Raw genomic sequence first — 18,248 nt, 5'->3', positions numbered from 1 at the left:
GCTGCTACGTTTTAGCCACACACACACACCTCTACACACATCGAACTGCCCGATTATTCCCCCTATTACTCGTTTTATGAAGGAGATGTCCGGTCACCAGGGCGCATGATGTGTAAATAACCCAATTTGTGTTCTGTGAAACTGAAAAGGATATGACATTGTTTTTGTTACTTTCGTTGCAGTTGTATATGTCTTAAATGTAATTTAGGTTAACTTCCTGTTTTATTTAGATGCTTTTATTTTGAAGGCGAGTTTACGCTGTTGACAGGAAGTTGTTGCTATGGAAACGTGAAATGCTCTATGATGTGTGTGTTCGGTGTATTTGTGTGTCCGACACTGGCATTTGTTTTCAAAGTACCATGAACAGTCATTTACACACATCTGGCTAACTCCATATGTGTATTCCCAAGTGAAAGAAGTTCGCTTAATCTCGATGTAGGCTAGTGCTAATTTTAAATGCTGTCGGAGTGCACCGGAACGAATGCCACTATCATAATATATTCTGAAAACAAATGCCCACACATACACACACACAAACATACACATACACACACACACACACCCTGGCGACCGGACATCTTCTTCATAAAACTAATAATATGGCGTAATAATCGGGCAGCTCGATGTGTCTAACCATAAGAAAGTATCTTGTGCGAACAAGAAAGTATATTGTGCGCACAAATTAATAAAGCGTGGCCTCGTTTGATTTAAATTGAGGCCACGAATTACATCTCGTGCGCACAAATTAATAAAACGTGGCCTCGTTTTATTTATTTTTCTCTCGATGAACCCTCCAGGGCTCCGTAGCTAACTGTGTCTTTGTGGAAAAGATTAAAGGGCCCATGTTATGCTTTTCCGGTTATTACCCGTCCCCTTGTGTGTTATGAAGGTTTTTATGCATGTAAACGGTGTGCAGAGTCAAAACCCTCAAAGTACACCCTGTAGCGAGTAAAACTCTAACACAGAAAATACCTCCCCAAAACGCCTCGTTGGAGATACGTCACTGTTAAACGGAACAAAATGGACCAATCCGGAAGAGCTATGGCCACACCCAGCGGCGCTGGCCGCACCCTCTGCCAGCCTAACATTTACTGTTGGAAGCTCTGGTTCAGTTCACAATCGATCCAGTCATGCCAATGCCAAGGACCTGTTTCCTGAAATGTGAGGAGAAATCTGAGCTGTTTGTCCTACCGACGGAAGAACCATGACGAAGTCAGTGGTTGAAATGTCTTTTTAACACTGTTCCTTCAGAGGTTCGAAGAACGTTACTGTGTGTGCAGCATTTCACAGACGAAAGCTTCCAAAACATTGCCCAGTTTGAGGCCGGATATGCACAGCATTTGAAACTGAAGGACGATGCTATTCCTAGTTTGTTTGGACCGTTTGGAGCAGGGGAAGATTCGGATACACAACCTGTAAGTTTGCATTGTTATTTGTGTATTTATCAAACAAGACTGTTTAAATGTGTAAACTGTGTCGGACTGCTAAGCCATTGACACAGTGCTAACTGTGCTAACTAAGCTGCTAGCGTTTCCATATATCAACTCTAATATCAGCAGATGGCCTTACATACATGTATCTCATAGCAGGAGAATGTCTGCATTCACACACGAAATACTCATAGACAGTATACTCCGGGTGATTTGCCGTACGGTCAGTCGCGAAACGTAATTACATTATAGCTGGCGTAGCGTGTATGCTGGCGTAGAAAGGGTTGCTTCCGGTTTCGCTATGAGTGGTCGCATTTTCGAGAGCTCCCGCTTTGGAGGTTATTCCTCACGATTTTTTACATATTTCATCCTCCTGACAATATGGATTATGGACTCCTACCTCAACTCATCAATGAGGCAACATCACTTAGAGAAGGAGAGTAGTGAAAGCAGGGATAAAATGAACCACAATGACTTTTACCTTCTCAACGGCTGGGAAAGGAAACACCTCGCTTTTGGAAGTGCAAGCATTCATGCATTATTAACTGCAAACCCGACGCGAAAGTACTTACCCCCGTCAGGCAAACTAGACCGAAGAAGTATGATCGTCTTGGTCTTATTGTTAGCGGGAGACATCCATCTGAATCCGGGCCCGGTGCAGACAAGAAGCCATTCCTGCAGGCTCGAGGAGCTAGCATCACAACTAGCATCACAACTAGCATCTCTTCCGCTACAGCAACAACTACGCGACGACAACAGAGACCATGGAGACAGCGGAGACCGAGGAATCAACGGAGACTTCGACATTCCCCCGGGGACGCCTCGGCAGACAGACACGCATGAGGCAGTGACGAGAGGAAGAGAACCGAGATCCGAGGGAACAAATATCCACCATGTTGTTAGCCACCCTGCTAGCATATCGACGGCTAAAGCTACAACGGAGCCTCCCTCCCCCCACCACCCCACCGCTCCAAGCACCACGGCAGGCCGCAAGCCGTTTGCTGTAACGGACAAAGACAAATATCTTCAAGCTGACGACATTATGCATTTAAACAACAAAAATGGACTACATATTTTTCATCTGAACACTAACAGCCTGAGACACAAACTGGCTGAACTCAGGCAACTGTTCATGAACGGTAAGGCAAGCATATTATGCTTTTCTGAGACCAAATTGGACAATTCCATTACAGATTCAGAGATTGAAATTGAAGATTATCTTGTAGTGAGAAGGGACAGGAACGTGAATGGAGGTGGTGTCTGCATGTACATACATAAAGACACCAATTTCAAAAACCGTACTGACCTGCATCATGAAAATATTGAATCTGTGTGGGTTGAAATTCTTTTTGACAATGCTAAATCTGTAATAGTCGGGACAATCTATAGACCACCGGAACAGAGTGACTTTTATGATACATTAGATGGGTGTTTGGCTGATGTGGGGGATGTAGAGACAATTATTATTGGAGACTGGAACACGGATATGCAACGTAAAGACACGTCCGTCTTCAAGTCCTTCAGTAGGATTTGTGATCTGCACGGCTTCAGCCAGCTAATCACCCAACCCACCCGGGTATGTGAAACAACACAAACTACCATTGATCTGATTCTGACCTCTGACAGGTCCAGGATCTCCAGTAAAGGGGTTATAGCATGCGGTTTAAGTGATCATTATATGATATTCTGTACCCGCAAAAAGCTAAAACAAAAGGCCGGCTGTCACAAAACAGTCATATCTAGAGACCTCAAAAACTACTCTAGCGAGGCCTTTAACCTAGAACTGGAGAGCCTGGACTGGTCAGATGAGCTCAGTGGTACACAAGTTGAAGAAACATGGCTTGGTTTCAAAAACAAATTCTCTGCAATACTCAATGATTTGGCCCCCCTAAGAACAACCAGGGTAAAAAATCGCGCTGAGCCGTGGATGCACTCCGGCATACTGACCGCCATGAAAACCAGAGACAAAAAATGCTCTGAGTTTCATAAAAGTCAGTCAATGCTTTCCAAAAGCACGAGCAGTGAACTCCAGGCCCACGTGACTGAACTAAAAATTGAAAGAAACAGACTAAGAAATGACGTAAGCTCCATGATCAAAACTGCCAAAAAGAATTTCATCAATGACAAAACTGAGGAAAACAAAAATAAACCCCGTGAACTTTGGAAATTACTCAATAACCAGCTTGGCTGCAGTAAAAAACTCAAAACGAGATTTTCAAACGTAAACATAAAGACAGATAACAGGCTCATCACAGACAAACTGGATGTGGCCAAGTACTTGAACATTTTTTTTCACAAACATAGCCACAACTCTTGTAAATAAATTACCCTCCCACTCAGGGCTTTTTGGAGTAGATCACATCATGACCTACTACAAAAACCTAGGGGTACGCAAAGATGATTTCAGTCTAGCAAGGGTAACAACAGCAGAGGTACTCATTAAACTGAGCGCCCTCAAACCTAACAAGGCCACTGGCCACGACAATATCCCCTCCAAATTCCTCAGAGACACAGCAACCGCCATCTCACCAGTCATAGCTCACATAATTAACCTCTCCATAAAACAGGGAAAAGTACCCAAAGACTTCAAAATTGCAAGAGTAACCCCCCTGCACAAAAAGGGCAGCAAATTGGACCCAGGCAACTACCGCCCTGTTTCTATACTTACCTCCATCTCGAAAGTCATGGAAAAAATAGTATATGAACAGGTCGAAAAGTACCTCGCAGAAAAGAAACTAATCTATGAATTTCAATCTGGCTTTAGAACATCCCACTCCACTGACACATGCCTTCTTTATTTGAACGACCACATCAAACAAGAGGTGGACGAGGGTAAATACTGCGGCATGGTGATGCTGGACCTACAAAAGGCTTTCGACACTGTCAATCACCCCATTCTGATTGACAAGCTAAAAGCAATTGGTTTTGATAAACTATCGGTGAGCTGGATGCAATCCTACCTGGAGGGGAGAGAACAGATGGTGGAGGTAAACGGTACTCTGTCCCCCCCCCTCCCAGTGAGCTGTGGTGTTCCACAAGGAAGCATATTAGGTCCGTTACTGTTCCTAATTTATGCAAATGACATGTCATCAGCATGTGACTGCAACTTGTTCCTGTTCGCGGACGACTCAGCCCTGCTGGTCTCTGACAGGAGCAGATTGCAGGTTGAAAAAACCCTCAGCTCCGAGCTCGGCAGAATCTGCACCTGGCTCGCCGATAATAAATTATCATTACACCTGGGTAAAACAGAGTCCATTCTCTTCGGTTCGAAACATAATCTCAGCAAATCCGACGACTTCTCAGTTGCAGTGGGTGACATTATTGTCACAAGTAAGAAGGAAATTACATACCTAGGATCTATTCTTGAGGCAAACCTCTCCTGTGACAAAATGGCATCCAATGTAATAAAAAAAGTCAATCAAAGAACTAGATTCCTATACCGGATCTCCTCTCTGGTAAACAAAAACACCCTGAAAACTCTGGCAGGAGCACTCATTCAAGGGTACTATGACTATGCTTGCACGTCATGGTACCATAGCACCTCCAAGGCGCTAAAAATAAAACTTCAAACATCGCAAAATAAACTGGTCAGACTACTGCTTGACCTTTCATCTAGAACCCACCTCACCTCTGCCCACTTTGACAACCTAGGATGGCTTAGAGTAGACGACAGAGTACAGCTACTTGCAATGGGCCTGGTCTACAAGATCCACTACACCTCTATGGTACCCATGTACATGTCAAAATTCTTCCCAAAGGTCAAGGAATACCATGATCATAACACCAGAGGGAGCTCCACAAATCATGTAAAACCCAGATTTGGCACAAAAAAAGGGGAATACACGTTTCGCAATTATGCCACATCAAGGTGGAACGCTCTTCCCACAACTGTAAAGGAAAGTAAAACTATACTTACCTTCAAAACCTCTCTTAAAGAGCACCTTCGGGGGAAAGCATTGCAAAACTGGCCCCGGTAATGGTACAAATCTCAACCTGTCGTACAATGGACAGCTTCCCCCCCCCCATCTATGTATATACTCGCATTTTAGACTCTGTTACTAACTGTATATCTGTAGACTTGGTATGTCTTAAATGTCCGGTTAGGATGTATTAGAACGAAATCTAAAATGAAAATTGTAAATAAGCCATCTGTATGTAAAAAACCACCTGTATGTAAATTGTAAATAAGCCATCTGTATGTCAAATATGTCTTATATGTCTTAAATGATATGATGAATTGGAAATGGGGGACCCTGATGTAAACAAGACGAAAGTCTTTCTCTGGTCTGCATCCCCTTAACAATTGTATGTTTTGAGCTGTACTGTACTGTACCCAATATACAAGCTGTTAATAAACTTTTCAATCAATCAATCAAGCGTGTATGCTACCGAGCTAACCAACGGAGCTAGACATGGGTTTGCTCGGGAAAACATTTTTGTTATGCCAGCTACAATGAATGTAGCAGACTACCCGTATAAGATTGCAATTGTAAACACGTTCTTGCTAGCCTAATATGAATCACTAGCTTTTGTTCATAGTGGTTTTATTACACCAAACAAGCCCAGCTTACTGGGCTAACAACGTTGCTAGCGTTTAAATATATCTACTACAATGTCAGCAGATAGCCTTACATGTTTGTCATGGCAGGAGAATGTCTGCAGTCACACACGGAATACTCATACAGTATACTCCGGGTGATTTACCGTACATTGTGACAGTACATGTACATACTGCATGTATAGCTAACGAGGCTAGCTATACATGCTAGCGGAAAACAATGTATTCATGCCAGTTACAATGAATGACCGAACGTAGCAGACTACCTGTATAAGATTGCAATTATAAACACGTTATTGCTAGCCTAATATGAACCACTAGCTTTTGTTCATAGTAGTTTTATTACACTACATTATAGTTGCCGTTCCTCCGAGCTAGCGTTCATATCGTGTTAGCTACCAAAGTAAACAAGAAAGCTAGGTTAGCATATTAGCTGGCAAGCTTACTGTGTTGAATAGATAGATGGATTAGATAGATCCACACTCCTACCACAACTACTACTAACGAATCTAAAACAACTAAGTTTCTCTAATATTTTGTGATTTGCATTTGATTTCGTCCAGCCAGATCCTGCCGGACAATGCATGACGGGGACGGGACTACCACACTGATGCATGGTCCTAAAAAGCCCCGGCTGCGATAGGCAAGATGCCGACAACGGGGAGGAATTGATGATATACCGTGTATATATGTATATTGATGTTCATTTTGTACATTTCTAAAAATAAAGTTGAATGGAAATACTTAGTAGGCCTATCCTTTCTTCCCTGAATTATTTGCTCCTATAACATATCATTCATATATAGCAAACCATGATTTGATTTCTCATCAAACAGTAGTAGTTTATTACAGGTAAAAATAACTTACTCTTTGTTATGACCGGCTCGTAGGCCACAACGGAAAGACAAGGAGACATATACGAGTTTACAAAACCACAGCACATTTATTGTGGTAAATGCAGAGATAGGTGGTCGAGGGGAGAGGATCGCCGAGTTCGTCCTTCTGCAGCCGCTTTGAGACAGGGGCCGCCGTGTGACTCCGGGCAGCTGGGCTTAATAGCACCTCGGCTCCGGCCAGGTGTCCGTGATCGCGCTGATTAGCCTCTTCAGCTCCACCCCATCGTAAGACCTGCAACACACCTGCACAAAGGCCCTGGGGCCGTCACACTCTTCTATAACAACAGTTGTAGGTACAGTTCGGTTAGTTAGCGTATAAAATATACGGCTGTACCGACGCCATTATAAGACTGATGTTCCGAGAGCGAGCCGAAAAAAGCACTGTTAGACATGGGCGGAGCCTCTCTGGTGGTTGAATAATCAGAACAAAGTGGCCGAGCTGACCAATCGGAGCACACTAGGCTCACAGGGAGGGGGGGGGGGGGCAAGAGCTCCAACGAGTCGTTTAGTGGAGAGAGTGAATACTGCTGAATACACATACTTTACAGAGATGCTGTATGCGAAACCAATGTGAGTTTGGAAAATTGCACAGTATAAATCTATTTTAGTATACCTCAACAATGTAATTATGATCAGTGGAAATGGCCATGACATGGGCCCTTTAAATGTATGTTGGACACAAGCCCATATGTAGGTGCTGTCTTCCTTGATCTCAGGAAGGCTTTTGACATGGTTAACCACCAAGTGCTCCTTACAAAGCTGACTCATTTCAATTTTTCGGCAGTTTTTGGACATTGGTTTAAGTCCTACTTATCTAACTGAAAACAGTGTGTTTTGGTCAACGGTGCCAAATCACCCTACCTTGTCAACCCTGTTGGGGTGCCACAAGGTTCCATTATTGGACCATTACTGTTTTCACTGTACATACATGACTTGCCTAATGTATGTCCTGAGTTGAATGTGCAAATGTATGCCGATGATGCGGTCATCTTTGTTCACGGGAAGAACACTGAAATGATCTCATCTTGTCTCTCAAAAGCTTTGGACAAGGTTCAACACTGGCTGAACAACATTTGCTTACAGTTAAACGTAAAAAAAAACTGTATGCATGATGTTCAGTAAACGACCAGTCAAAATCGAAGGATCCAACGTGTTTTTAAACGGAGCAGAAGAACTAGTCTCCCACTTCAAGTATCTTGGAGTCATATTGGATTCGAACTTGACTTTTAAGAAACATATTAAGAAAGTCTCCAATACCATTAAATTCAACTTGCAACATTTTAAACAAATCAGACCTTTCTTAACTGTCAATGCTGCAAAGTCATACCTCCACTGTATGATTCTATCCCACATTGAATACTGTTTTACAAACTGGTCGTTTGCTTGTGCCACAAACCTGAAACCAATAGAACAGCTGTACAAGAGAGCTATCAGGTTTTTGACAGAAAGCCAAAGTCATACCACTACTGTACCATAATTGAAATACACAATATCTTAAGTTTTGACCATTTTAAGTCTTTTAAAAGTATCTGTTTTTTTTATAAATGTTATAATTTATAAAAAAATGTCCTTAGGGGAATTCATCCACAAAAAACACACTGGACACTGCACTAGGTCAGAAACCAGAGGAGACTGTGAGGTCCACCGTAGACGGACCACTTTTGGACAAAATGTCCTCTCCATTAAAGGCAGCTCATTGTGGAATAGCCTCCCAACTGAGATACGGGATTGTCCCACTCTCAATCGTTTTAAAGGTCAACTCAGAGAATGGTTGAGAAACAAACAGACGTGCAATCACCGCTAAATGCACTTTTATACAGGGATATCTCCTCTTGCACTTTATGTAGCTCTTGTATCTTCTTTTGCACTTTATATGTCGTTGCTGCTATATTGTATTACCATGTCATAAATACTTATGTATGCTGCTCTTGCTCTTTTGCACTTTTTGCATATCATGTATTTTGTTTTTGCTATGTTTGTAAAATGTAATTTTCTTAAACGTTTTATGTGAGGGACTGCGGATGGAAATTAGCTCAAAGCTAAATCTGGCACTGTTATGCTTGACACGTTTTAATGTTATAAGTGTTCATCACTGTGCATTGTCCCTGCCAAATAAACTATTAAATGAAATACAATAAAGCATCTATACATATTGTGCCTGACGAATTAGTTTATATGGTTCAAAGACAGGAAACAAAACAAAGATTCACAGTGAATCTGCTTTCTGTAGTTCTTGATCCAAAATGTGAAGTCATGAGGAAAGCAACATAATTTGTGCTTTAAAGATGTAAAACATATTGTTTTAAATATTGTTTATTAAGTAATTCCTTAAATAATTATTTTAACTTCTGCTCAATCTTCAAAACTCTAATTATTATTAATAATAGCAATATTAAATAATAAACACAACAATAATAGTATTGTTATAACTGTTCCAATTAATAGTTGTTGTAATAATAATAATAAAAACATTACTTTTTCATTTTTTGTTGTTGTTGTTATTATTATTATAAAAAATACACACAGTGCTAGTCAATTGTTAAATGTAGTATCGCCATTTTTTTAAATGTATAAAATATCTTCTTTAAAGATAACAGATGAAGAACCAATAGGATTCCACAGGATGACGGTGGGCGGGACTTCCTGCAGGAAGACATTGTTATGTAGCTGTTTATCTGCAGCAAATGTTTCCCTCGTTTCTGGATTTTGTAGCTCATTCAAAAGGGACCGTGTTTTAACTGAAATACATTGGAGACGGTTTAATTTAGGTGTATAACAGGGTCAGGATTAACACGACAATGCAGAATTTTACAGCGATAAAATCGTTTGTTTTCCAGTATCCTAAAACTATTGCTGTGATCACAGTAACAGGTAATACTTTTTCGGAAGAAACAACAACTAACATCTTTTAGAGTCGACTCTAGTGTGTACACTCACGTAGTCTACCTTTACGCTAATGCCTGGTAATATACAGTGCAGTCTTTATTGATTCAGTTGAGAGACGGTGGTCCTGCAAAAACTGAAAGTGTTTATTGGTTGAATTCATGAAAATAAATGTGTGATTGCATGCTTAGAGAACTGACGTGGTTTGCAACAAGTTTATAATGCTAAAAGTTTCGCTATTTAAAATAGCTTTTGAAAATGGTTTGACAAGTCCCAAAGTTTGCTCTGTTTTTCTGTAATTGCTGCATAGGACCACAGCTACAAAATCATTACATATTTACTAACCCATGGTTTAAGTAAATGGTGTGAGCCTTCATTTTAGTTATACAAATGAATGATGGATTAATGCCTTTATTGTTGTCTAAATGGTCCCCTGATGTGAGCTATGATAATGATAAAGGGATGTATGAATAGACACATATATTGAGCCTATTTTACAGCAATTAAGGTACATACAAGACATTCCTGATGAAACCCTATTTACAGTGATAAAAAAACAGTATATTATTGTGTCTTCAATCATTTTTTCGAGCCAATTTCTAGCGTATTTGCTTGAAAACCATTAACTGATTGACAAAATATGTGCCAGTATTTTTTTATTTAAAACTTTTTTTATATGCGAATATATAAATACAACTGCAGATCAGTGAAGTGTCAGTTGTCAATGATGGAGACGTATTTTAACTAACTTTTCCAACAGGAGTCGGACTCTTTGGTGTGAAGAAATGGATGGCAGGTGGAGTTTGCCGCAGTAAAGCCTCACTGGAAGGAAAGACCGTCCTTATCACCGGAGGCAACACTGGGATTGGCAAAGAAACCGCTGTAGACCTGGCTAGAAGGGGTTTGTGGCTTATCCAGTTTTTATGTTGTCGCATTTAAGTATTTCATTTCATTTGAAAACTAACAAGATTTGCTGCTGCATTGCAGGCGCAAGAGTCATTCTGGCCTGCAGAGACATGGACAGAGCCAATAAAGCTGCAGCAGAGGTGATGAAGAGGAGTGGAAACGACCAAGTTGTTGTCAGAAAGTTGGACTTGGCGTCTCTGGAGTCGGTGCGACAACTAGCCAAAGACGTTCTAGATAATGAAGAAAGGCTGGATGTTCTCATCAATAATGCAGGTAGATATAAATCACTTCTCACCTCTGATGGTGTGATATAACACATTTGCACATCTTTCTTAACTTTTTATTTTATTTTAGGTATTATGAGCTGCCCAGAATGGAAGACTGAAGATGGCTTTGAAATGCAGTTTGGTGTGAACCACCTGGGCCACTTCCTTTTAACAAACTGCCTGTTGGATCTCCTGGAGAAGTCGTCCCCGAGTCGCATTGTCAATGTCTCCAGTTTAGCTCATGAAAAAGGTGCCACTTTTCTCTTCTTTTAGTTCACTTCAAGATATGTAGAGAGACTTTTATTCTCTCAAAAATGTTGTCCCTTCATTAATATTTTATATTAATTGATTCCTCTGTGAATACTGCTTTCACTCAACAGGTCAAATCTATTTTGATGACATAAATCTGGAGAAAAAATACCACCCTTGGAAAAGCTATTCTCAAAGTAAACTAGCTAATGTCCTCTTTACAAGGGAGCTGGCTAACAATTTGAAAGGTATTAACATATTTTAAATGTACACCAAACAGTTTTGAATAGACTCCTAGATTGTGTGAATGACACGTCTTTTTGCAGGGACCGGAGTAACGAGTTACAGCCTACACCCTGGGGTCATCCGTACAGAGCTCGGCCGACACATGTGGCCCGAAATGCCCCTGTGGAAGAAAGTTGTATTCGCACCATTCATGTTCTTCATCAAGTCTCCAACAGAAGGCGCTCAGACCACCATCTACTGCGCTGTGGAGGAAAGCCTGCAGAATGAAAGTGGACTCTACTACAGGTCAGTCATTGTGAATCAGTAGCTTCATTATTAGAAGTGAGACAGCCACATTCAATACAAGATTCAAGGGGAACTTCATTGTTCTACTAAGTATTTTTAACACTTAACATACAAAGGAGACATCGACAGCAGTAGCGAATACTCCAAGTTTATAACATAGGTTGGGTCATTAACTATTCTTTTGGCTTATGTCTGCTTAATACACTCTGAATCAACATAGGAAATGCAGTCGTGGTTGTCTTCTGCTACAGCTATCTTCTATTTTATAAGATACACTGGCAAATAAGTGATGGGCCCAATGTGCTAGCAAACAATTATCTATTTATCAAGCAGACACAATGGTATTCATTTGGGTTTCATGTTCCTTGCCACCCGATAATTGACGCTCTTTTTTGCTCTCCAACTGAGTCATGAGGGAAATATCTGGCTTTTGTTGATGGCCAGGTATAATACAGTGTGCTTATCAGAGCTTTTTTACAGAAAATATCTGCCTGCTGCAGAGAAGAGATTGATTTAAAATAGATTAAAATTATCCATAGAGCTGAGTGGGGGCTGCAGTGGCGGATCATAATTAGTGACCACTTTAAACTACATCACAGTTGTAATTTTAAATTATAATTGTTGTATAAAAAAGGACCCAAGATCGGTCAAAAAAACGGGACTCAACTAAAGGCCATTATCAAGTCAGTGAATAATACCAAACTAAATAACCATAAATCAAATTACCACAAACCAATTGTTATTCATCATGAGCATTTTTACTCGTGAGTAAATCAGCATTGTGGAAATGGACCGAGTCACATGTCTAACAGTGAATTGTTCACTGTTTACAGTGACTGCGCCCCTAAAACCGCCGCCCCCCAGGGCCTGGATGATGAAGCTGCCAAGAAGCTGTGGGATCTGAGTGCGGCTATGGTTAGCCGGACATAATCACGGTGACATCGATGATGCTCATCATCATCATCTTCATAGTACCAAAGGACTAACGAGTGGCCTGAGGACGGACTGATGCTGTCTCTAATGAGCATCTGTGTGGCCACTATCAGCTGAGCTCCTACTTAACGTGACAAATAAGTAAACAGACAGCATTCACAAGAGATAGACATTTATTCAGAATCTACAACAACCTACTTGCAAAAATACTATGGATTTCAGTTAAACAGAAGCAATGCTTCACAGTTAAGTAACATGGAAGCTGTATGATCTTTAGTTTTGATTGCCATTAGCGTGAAATGACATTTAAAGTGACAAAATTCAACAATGTCTGTGTTGACTGAGGGGTTGAATGTCATTTAATGTTACTTGATTTAATCATATAAGGATTACGTGTGCTTGAAGGTTTGTAACACTGTTAATAGCAACCTTTTTTCTCCTGGGCAATAAAGTGCTGTTATACATAGCCCATGGTTGTACCTGTTTCTTAAGGCATGTTTTTCATTCATACACATCGCGTATATTCTTTGTAGTGTTCCATATGAGACCAACAATATTGAAATAAAACACATTTTGGTTACATCATCATGAATTAAAAATGCTCCTAATACATTAAATGTATCTGTCCATTTCTTTTTTTTAGGTTTATTTATCTGAAAGGCACTTTGTACAAATTTGCTACAAACAGTCACATTTCATCTTACTCAAAGCTACATCTCAGACAAGTGCATCACAATTTTCTTTTAAAAAGAAAGCCCATTAATGGTGCTAATTACATATGCACAATTTGCACCCAAGTGGCCTGCTGGCTACAAGTGGACCCTGTATGTTCCCTACGCAGTACATTATTCTGTAAGAGAGCTAGTTCAGAGGAATAGTACCGTTACTTGGCATTTACATTCAAAACTGTAATACATATACAGCAGATGCTGTGTCAAAAGATAATAATCCTTCAGGTTGGGTTTAACACAGGGAGGAAGTCTATCTATATTGCTCAGTTTCAATATATATGTATATGTATATATATATATATATATATTAAATAAATTATACATTATTCAACATCTAGATGGCTGTGAGTCTACACAGCTGAACATATGGATGTACATCCTGACAATTTATGGTGTTCACATTTCTACAACAACAATATGCGCTGCATTAACACCACTACTAACTAATGAGCCTGCTCATCAAAATCAGAAAGTTGCTTCATCTGCTCCACTTGCATAGAGTGCCTCCTCACAAGTTTCTTCTTGGACTTGAGGCCGCCTCTCTTTGGTGTGTTTGGTGCTACTGGAGCTATAGATCTAATCCCTGTGGCCAGAGGTGAGGAGGGCTTGCTACTCGCCCCAATGTCAGGAATGGGAGGGTTGGGGTTGATGTTGAGAGGGGGCAGTTGTCCGGGCCTGGTGTGGGAGATGTGGTCCAGCAGCAGAGTGCCTGAGCCTCTCCTCTCCAGGAAGCCAGGTACCCGCCTGCGTGCTGCGCTGGGGGAGGACGGGCTGGTGTTGCTCTCTAGAGATTCCCTGGAGCCGGTCAGAATCGCTAGTGGAGAAGTGTTTAGTTTCCTTCGATCCCCTGGGATCTTCGGAGAGTCTAACATGGCAGAGCCTGAGTAGAGCTGTGAGTCTGAGTCATAGTGGTCGTTCCCCAGATGTCTTCTATGCATTGTGTCTCTCAGACTGCTGCAGCTGCTGCTCTCCTCTGTGGGCACAGTACTGCGCCGGGCCAGCAGCTGGTGCTGGCCTACAGATCTCTCATATGATGCTTTGGACGTTGGAGGAACTGATATCGAGGTTGTCATTTTGCAGGGTTGTTCGCCCACCAGCGGGAACAAGCTGTCCTTCCCATCCACACTGCTCTGTCGAGATAAAACTGACCTCTTACTAAGAGAGAGTCCGTTCACCCCTGCGACAACATCCTCATCAGTGCTGGCTTTCTTGCTCTCCTCTTGGGCGGCAGCTGCTGCGGCCAGGACTGAGGGAGCGATCAGCCCCCAAGGCTCTGACTGCAGCCTCTTCAGCTGAGGCAAACGTGCACGCTTGGGATTTGCAGTCCGGCGTGTTGGAGACGTGGGCCCGTTGGCTAGCTTTGAAGCAGAACTAGAGGTTTTTAACTTGGTTTGGAAACTGAAGACTGTGTTTTGTTGCTCCTGCTCAGGTGTGGGAGATGCAGTGACATTAATGTCAGACGGAGAGGTGCAGTACTCTAGGGAGGACCTCTCATCCAGCTCTGGTGATGGGGGGACATTTAGGTACTGCTTGGTAGTTTGAGTGCCAGACGGGGATTTGTCTGTGGTGATTATGATGACCTCCTTGCCTTTAGCTTTGCATGCATCCAAGAGCAGCTTTAGTGTTGCCTTGTCACCTGCGTTGATAGCATAGACCAGCGCTGAGGCCTTGCTCCTGTCCTCCAGACTGGGATCTGCTCCATTGCTCAGCAGGTGGTCCACCACCTCGTGCCCGGCTTTGTTGATGCAGGCGTGCATTAGAGCCGTCCTGCCAGCTTTGTCCTGTATGTTGGGGTCTGCCTGGTTGTCCAGCAGATATTTCAGAAGCTTTGACTTGCTCACACTCTGCTGGTCACTGTGTGTGGACATGCAGGCCACCATGAGGGGCGTCTCTCCACGTTCATTGCTCTCGTTGATGTATGCACCTCCTTCCAACAGGAGCCTAGTTAGTCGCAAGCGCCTGAGCCATACCGCCTTCAGGAGAGAGTTTCCATCTGTCCGCAGCTCGAGTATATCTGCCATCTCCCAGCCAATGAAAGGTCTTCTCAATGTTGCACTTACAGCTCACAAACCTTTGAATAAATCAACAAAGAAGTTCAGCATACATTGCAAAGATCTTTTAAAATTGAGGCTCATATTTTTTGTTTCTCTAATGTTGTTGCTAAATAATCACTACCAGCAGGTGGCAGTCTGTTATAACACAAGGGTTGTAATATAACTTAATGTCACATATTTTCGATATAGGAAATATATTTTTTATATAATAATTTAGATGATGATAATGTGCAAAACATATATTTTTACAAAGGTGAAACTAATCATGGCCAAAAATCATGCCAATGCTGGAGACACCATGGTAGCAGCACCTGTTAGATTCACAAAAACAAATACCGATTGATGATCACGATATGTTGATGTTAAATATCAAAGTTGATATTGTTATCTTCGTCGAGACAGGAGATTGTTTGTGTTTTCATATTTATAAAAGCGACGATTAAAAGCATTAATCAACCTCAAGTGCGCAAAAGCACCAGCCTTGTTTGCAAAAATGCCTATTAGACTGTACATAGAGGTGGTTTTCAATGTATAACATCAAGATAGGGAGACAAATCTGCATGTAGAGGCGAAATCAAATATCGGCACCATGTGAGCCGTAAGAGTCGCTGTCCATGGTTATCATTTTGGAGAACTTGGCGACAGAAACGCGCTCCATTACACATTTTGTTGGTCGTCTGTTCGTCCGTTAAATTCTGCATTTGAAATTGTTTCCTTATGTAAATATGAAATAACATAATATAACATTGTACACACATCGTATTGTATTTTAAGTAACGAAAAGGTTAATCTTTTTTGTTTACCGTCCTCCTCTAAGAAAAAGAAAGCACCGACGCAAGATAACGACATTTGAAGTTGAATTAATGAAGCCTCGTTTTCATTATTTTGTAGTTCTATAATTAACCAAACATAAAGTTGCTTTGCTAATTGTCTTACCTGTTCAGAGGAGAGGTTTTCCATGCTCAAAGTACCCATTGCTTTCTCATGTAAGAGGGAAAAAATCGTGGGAAATCATTTATTCAAAAGAGAAAGTTTGTTGCAGTATTTCGCAAAAATCCCTATTTTTTTAGATGCGACTCTTTCTATCTACAGTACGCGTCCTGGTTTAGGTGTCAGGGCGCCGTCCCTCTGTGGCACCATAGCACATGAGCGCTGTGGCTTTTGTGATTCAGGCTCACTACATCAGTCCAATGGGGAGTATTCCTTTCACTGCGCACTCAAGGATCACAACCTGGAGATGCTGCGTGTTATAAATAACTTACTTCTTGCTTGTTGAATGAAACGTGTATTCTCTTGACGTCAGAGTCGACCGAAATAAATTGCGTCTGATGAAAACCTATGTCCTGATCTTCATACGTGCAGCTCACAAACACATGTTAATGTTCTGCGTGTGTGTATTATATTTAAATCTTTTCAAAAGGATAATTTTCAAATTAAAGCAGCGGACACTGCTGGACCCACATGAAAACAAGCAATTTCGCTGGGTCTTCTTTTATACTTTTTTTACATTTGTGAATCCATCCCTTAGATTGTATAGCTGTTCTATAATGTAATCTGTCTGCAGTGTGGAACATCAGTGCCAGTTGTTAGAATAAAGACAATCTTCCTATCTGCCATGTAATAAAGGGCACAGCGAAGATCATTGATCTCAAATATGACAAAGCAGGGATCTGTTCTTGATCCACATCACACTGCTTCCTGAAGGAAATGCCAATATGTAACAAGTATGGGCTTCTTAAACTAGATATCTTGTTAGATTTTTTATAAGCAGTGATAAATATGATATAACATCAATAATAATTAGGGTTTATTTATGCATATCTCCAACCAATGTGTCTCGGATTGGCTTGTTTCACTGCTCAATAAACGAAGAGATGGAGCACAAATATTTCACACCTATATATATTTACTGCACAATTAAAGAGGCCAAAACTTGCAGCAGCCATCACAGCTATACAGCCTAATAGGGACATTTCTATTTTTAGGTTGCTATGAGACAGCACAGAAGCAGTTTCTAATGAGAACAGTGACGTTCTCAGCCCTGCAAAGAACAGGTAAATCAGACACATAACATTCCACCGTGGACCGCCAGGCTTTTGTGCCATTTACTCAAATACTTTTTAGATTGTGCCTGTTTTTTTTTTCACTTGCACATGTAAGCAGCCACCACCAGGTTCAATCATTATTCCTCTGACCCCTGCTCTTTTCCTCTGAGACTGGAACTAATCACTTCATGACCCATCCAAACACTTGACGTATCAGGACTGCAGTCGTCAATGCTGCCAGTGATTTCTCACCTGCAGATTGCCTTCTCAGCCCCCGGGGATATGTTGTTTACCAGGCACATGGAGAAAGTGGTTTTATAAAGCAGCACATACAGTTGTCATCCAAGGCAAAATAATGGGTTTCTACTATCCAAGATACATTGCATTAGAAATTAGCAACAGTCTTGATTTTAATGGAATATTTGTGATACTTTACATGTAAAATATTGTTGCTACATCTTTCAAAGTGCAGAACTGAAGTTACCTGTAATTGTTTGGTTGTACCTATGCTTTTGGGTAAAGATAACCTAATGTGCTACAGTTATTATAATTTTGTAGAATGTAGGGTTTTTGTGCACTTGATATTACCTGTATCATGGACAGAGCTGCTGTCCACAGAGAGATGATGGACGCGGCGGCACAGACAAAGCCAAGGCTCAATGGTTTGGACACATTCATTAGCACTGGGAGCAACAGGACGTCAGCAGTCCTCATGCAGCATGATCTTTGCCCTGAAAATGCTGTCGTCGGCGGTCTATTAAAGGGA

At 41.3% G+C, this 18,248-nt stretch overlaps 2 protein-coding genes across 2 annotated transcripts; one reads left to right on the top strand and one right to left on the bottom strand.

The window, feature by feature from the left end:
- Positions 1-9,524: 9,524 nt before the first annotated feature.
- LOC117491866 (retinol dehydrogenase 11-like) lies at positions 9,525-13,264 on the top strand. The gene is made up of 7 exons (XM_034141969.1): positions 9,525-9,755; positions 10,528-10,668; positions 10,755-10,946; positions 11,028-11,189; positions 11,320-11,436; positions 11,515-11,719; positions 12,553-13,264. Exons 1-7 carry the CDS (start codon positions 9,683-9,685, stop codon positions 12,647-12,649), a joined length of 987 nt encoding a protein of 328 aa, XP_033997860.1. The 5' UTR covers positions 9,525-9,682; the 3' UTR covers positions 12,650-13,264.
- A 562-nt stretch (positions 13,265-13,826) lies between these two features.
- On the bottom strand, positions 13,827-15,404 carry ankrd34c (ankyrin repeat domain 34C). Its single transcript, XM_034141968.1, has one exon. It carries the CDS (start codon positions 15,402-15,404, stop codon positions 13,827-13,829), a length of 1,578 nt encoding a protein of 525 aa, XP_033997859.1.
- Positions 15,405-18,248: the final 2,844 nt, after the last annotated feature.

The sequence above is a fragment of the Trematomus bernacchii genome, unplaced genomic scaffold (assembly GCF_902827165.1).
Source record: "Trematomus bernacchii unplaced genomic scaffold, fTreBer1.1, whole genome shotgun sequence".
Taxonomy (NCBI): domain Eukaryota; kingdom Metazoa; phylum Chordata; class Actinopteri; order Perciformes; family Nototheniidae; genus Trematomus; species Trematomus bernacchii.
Note: the sequence above shows the minus strand (reverse complement) of the source record. Positions and strands in the feature narration are given on the sequence as shown.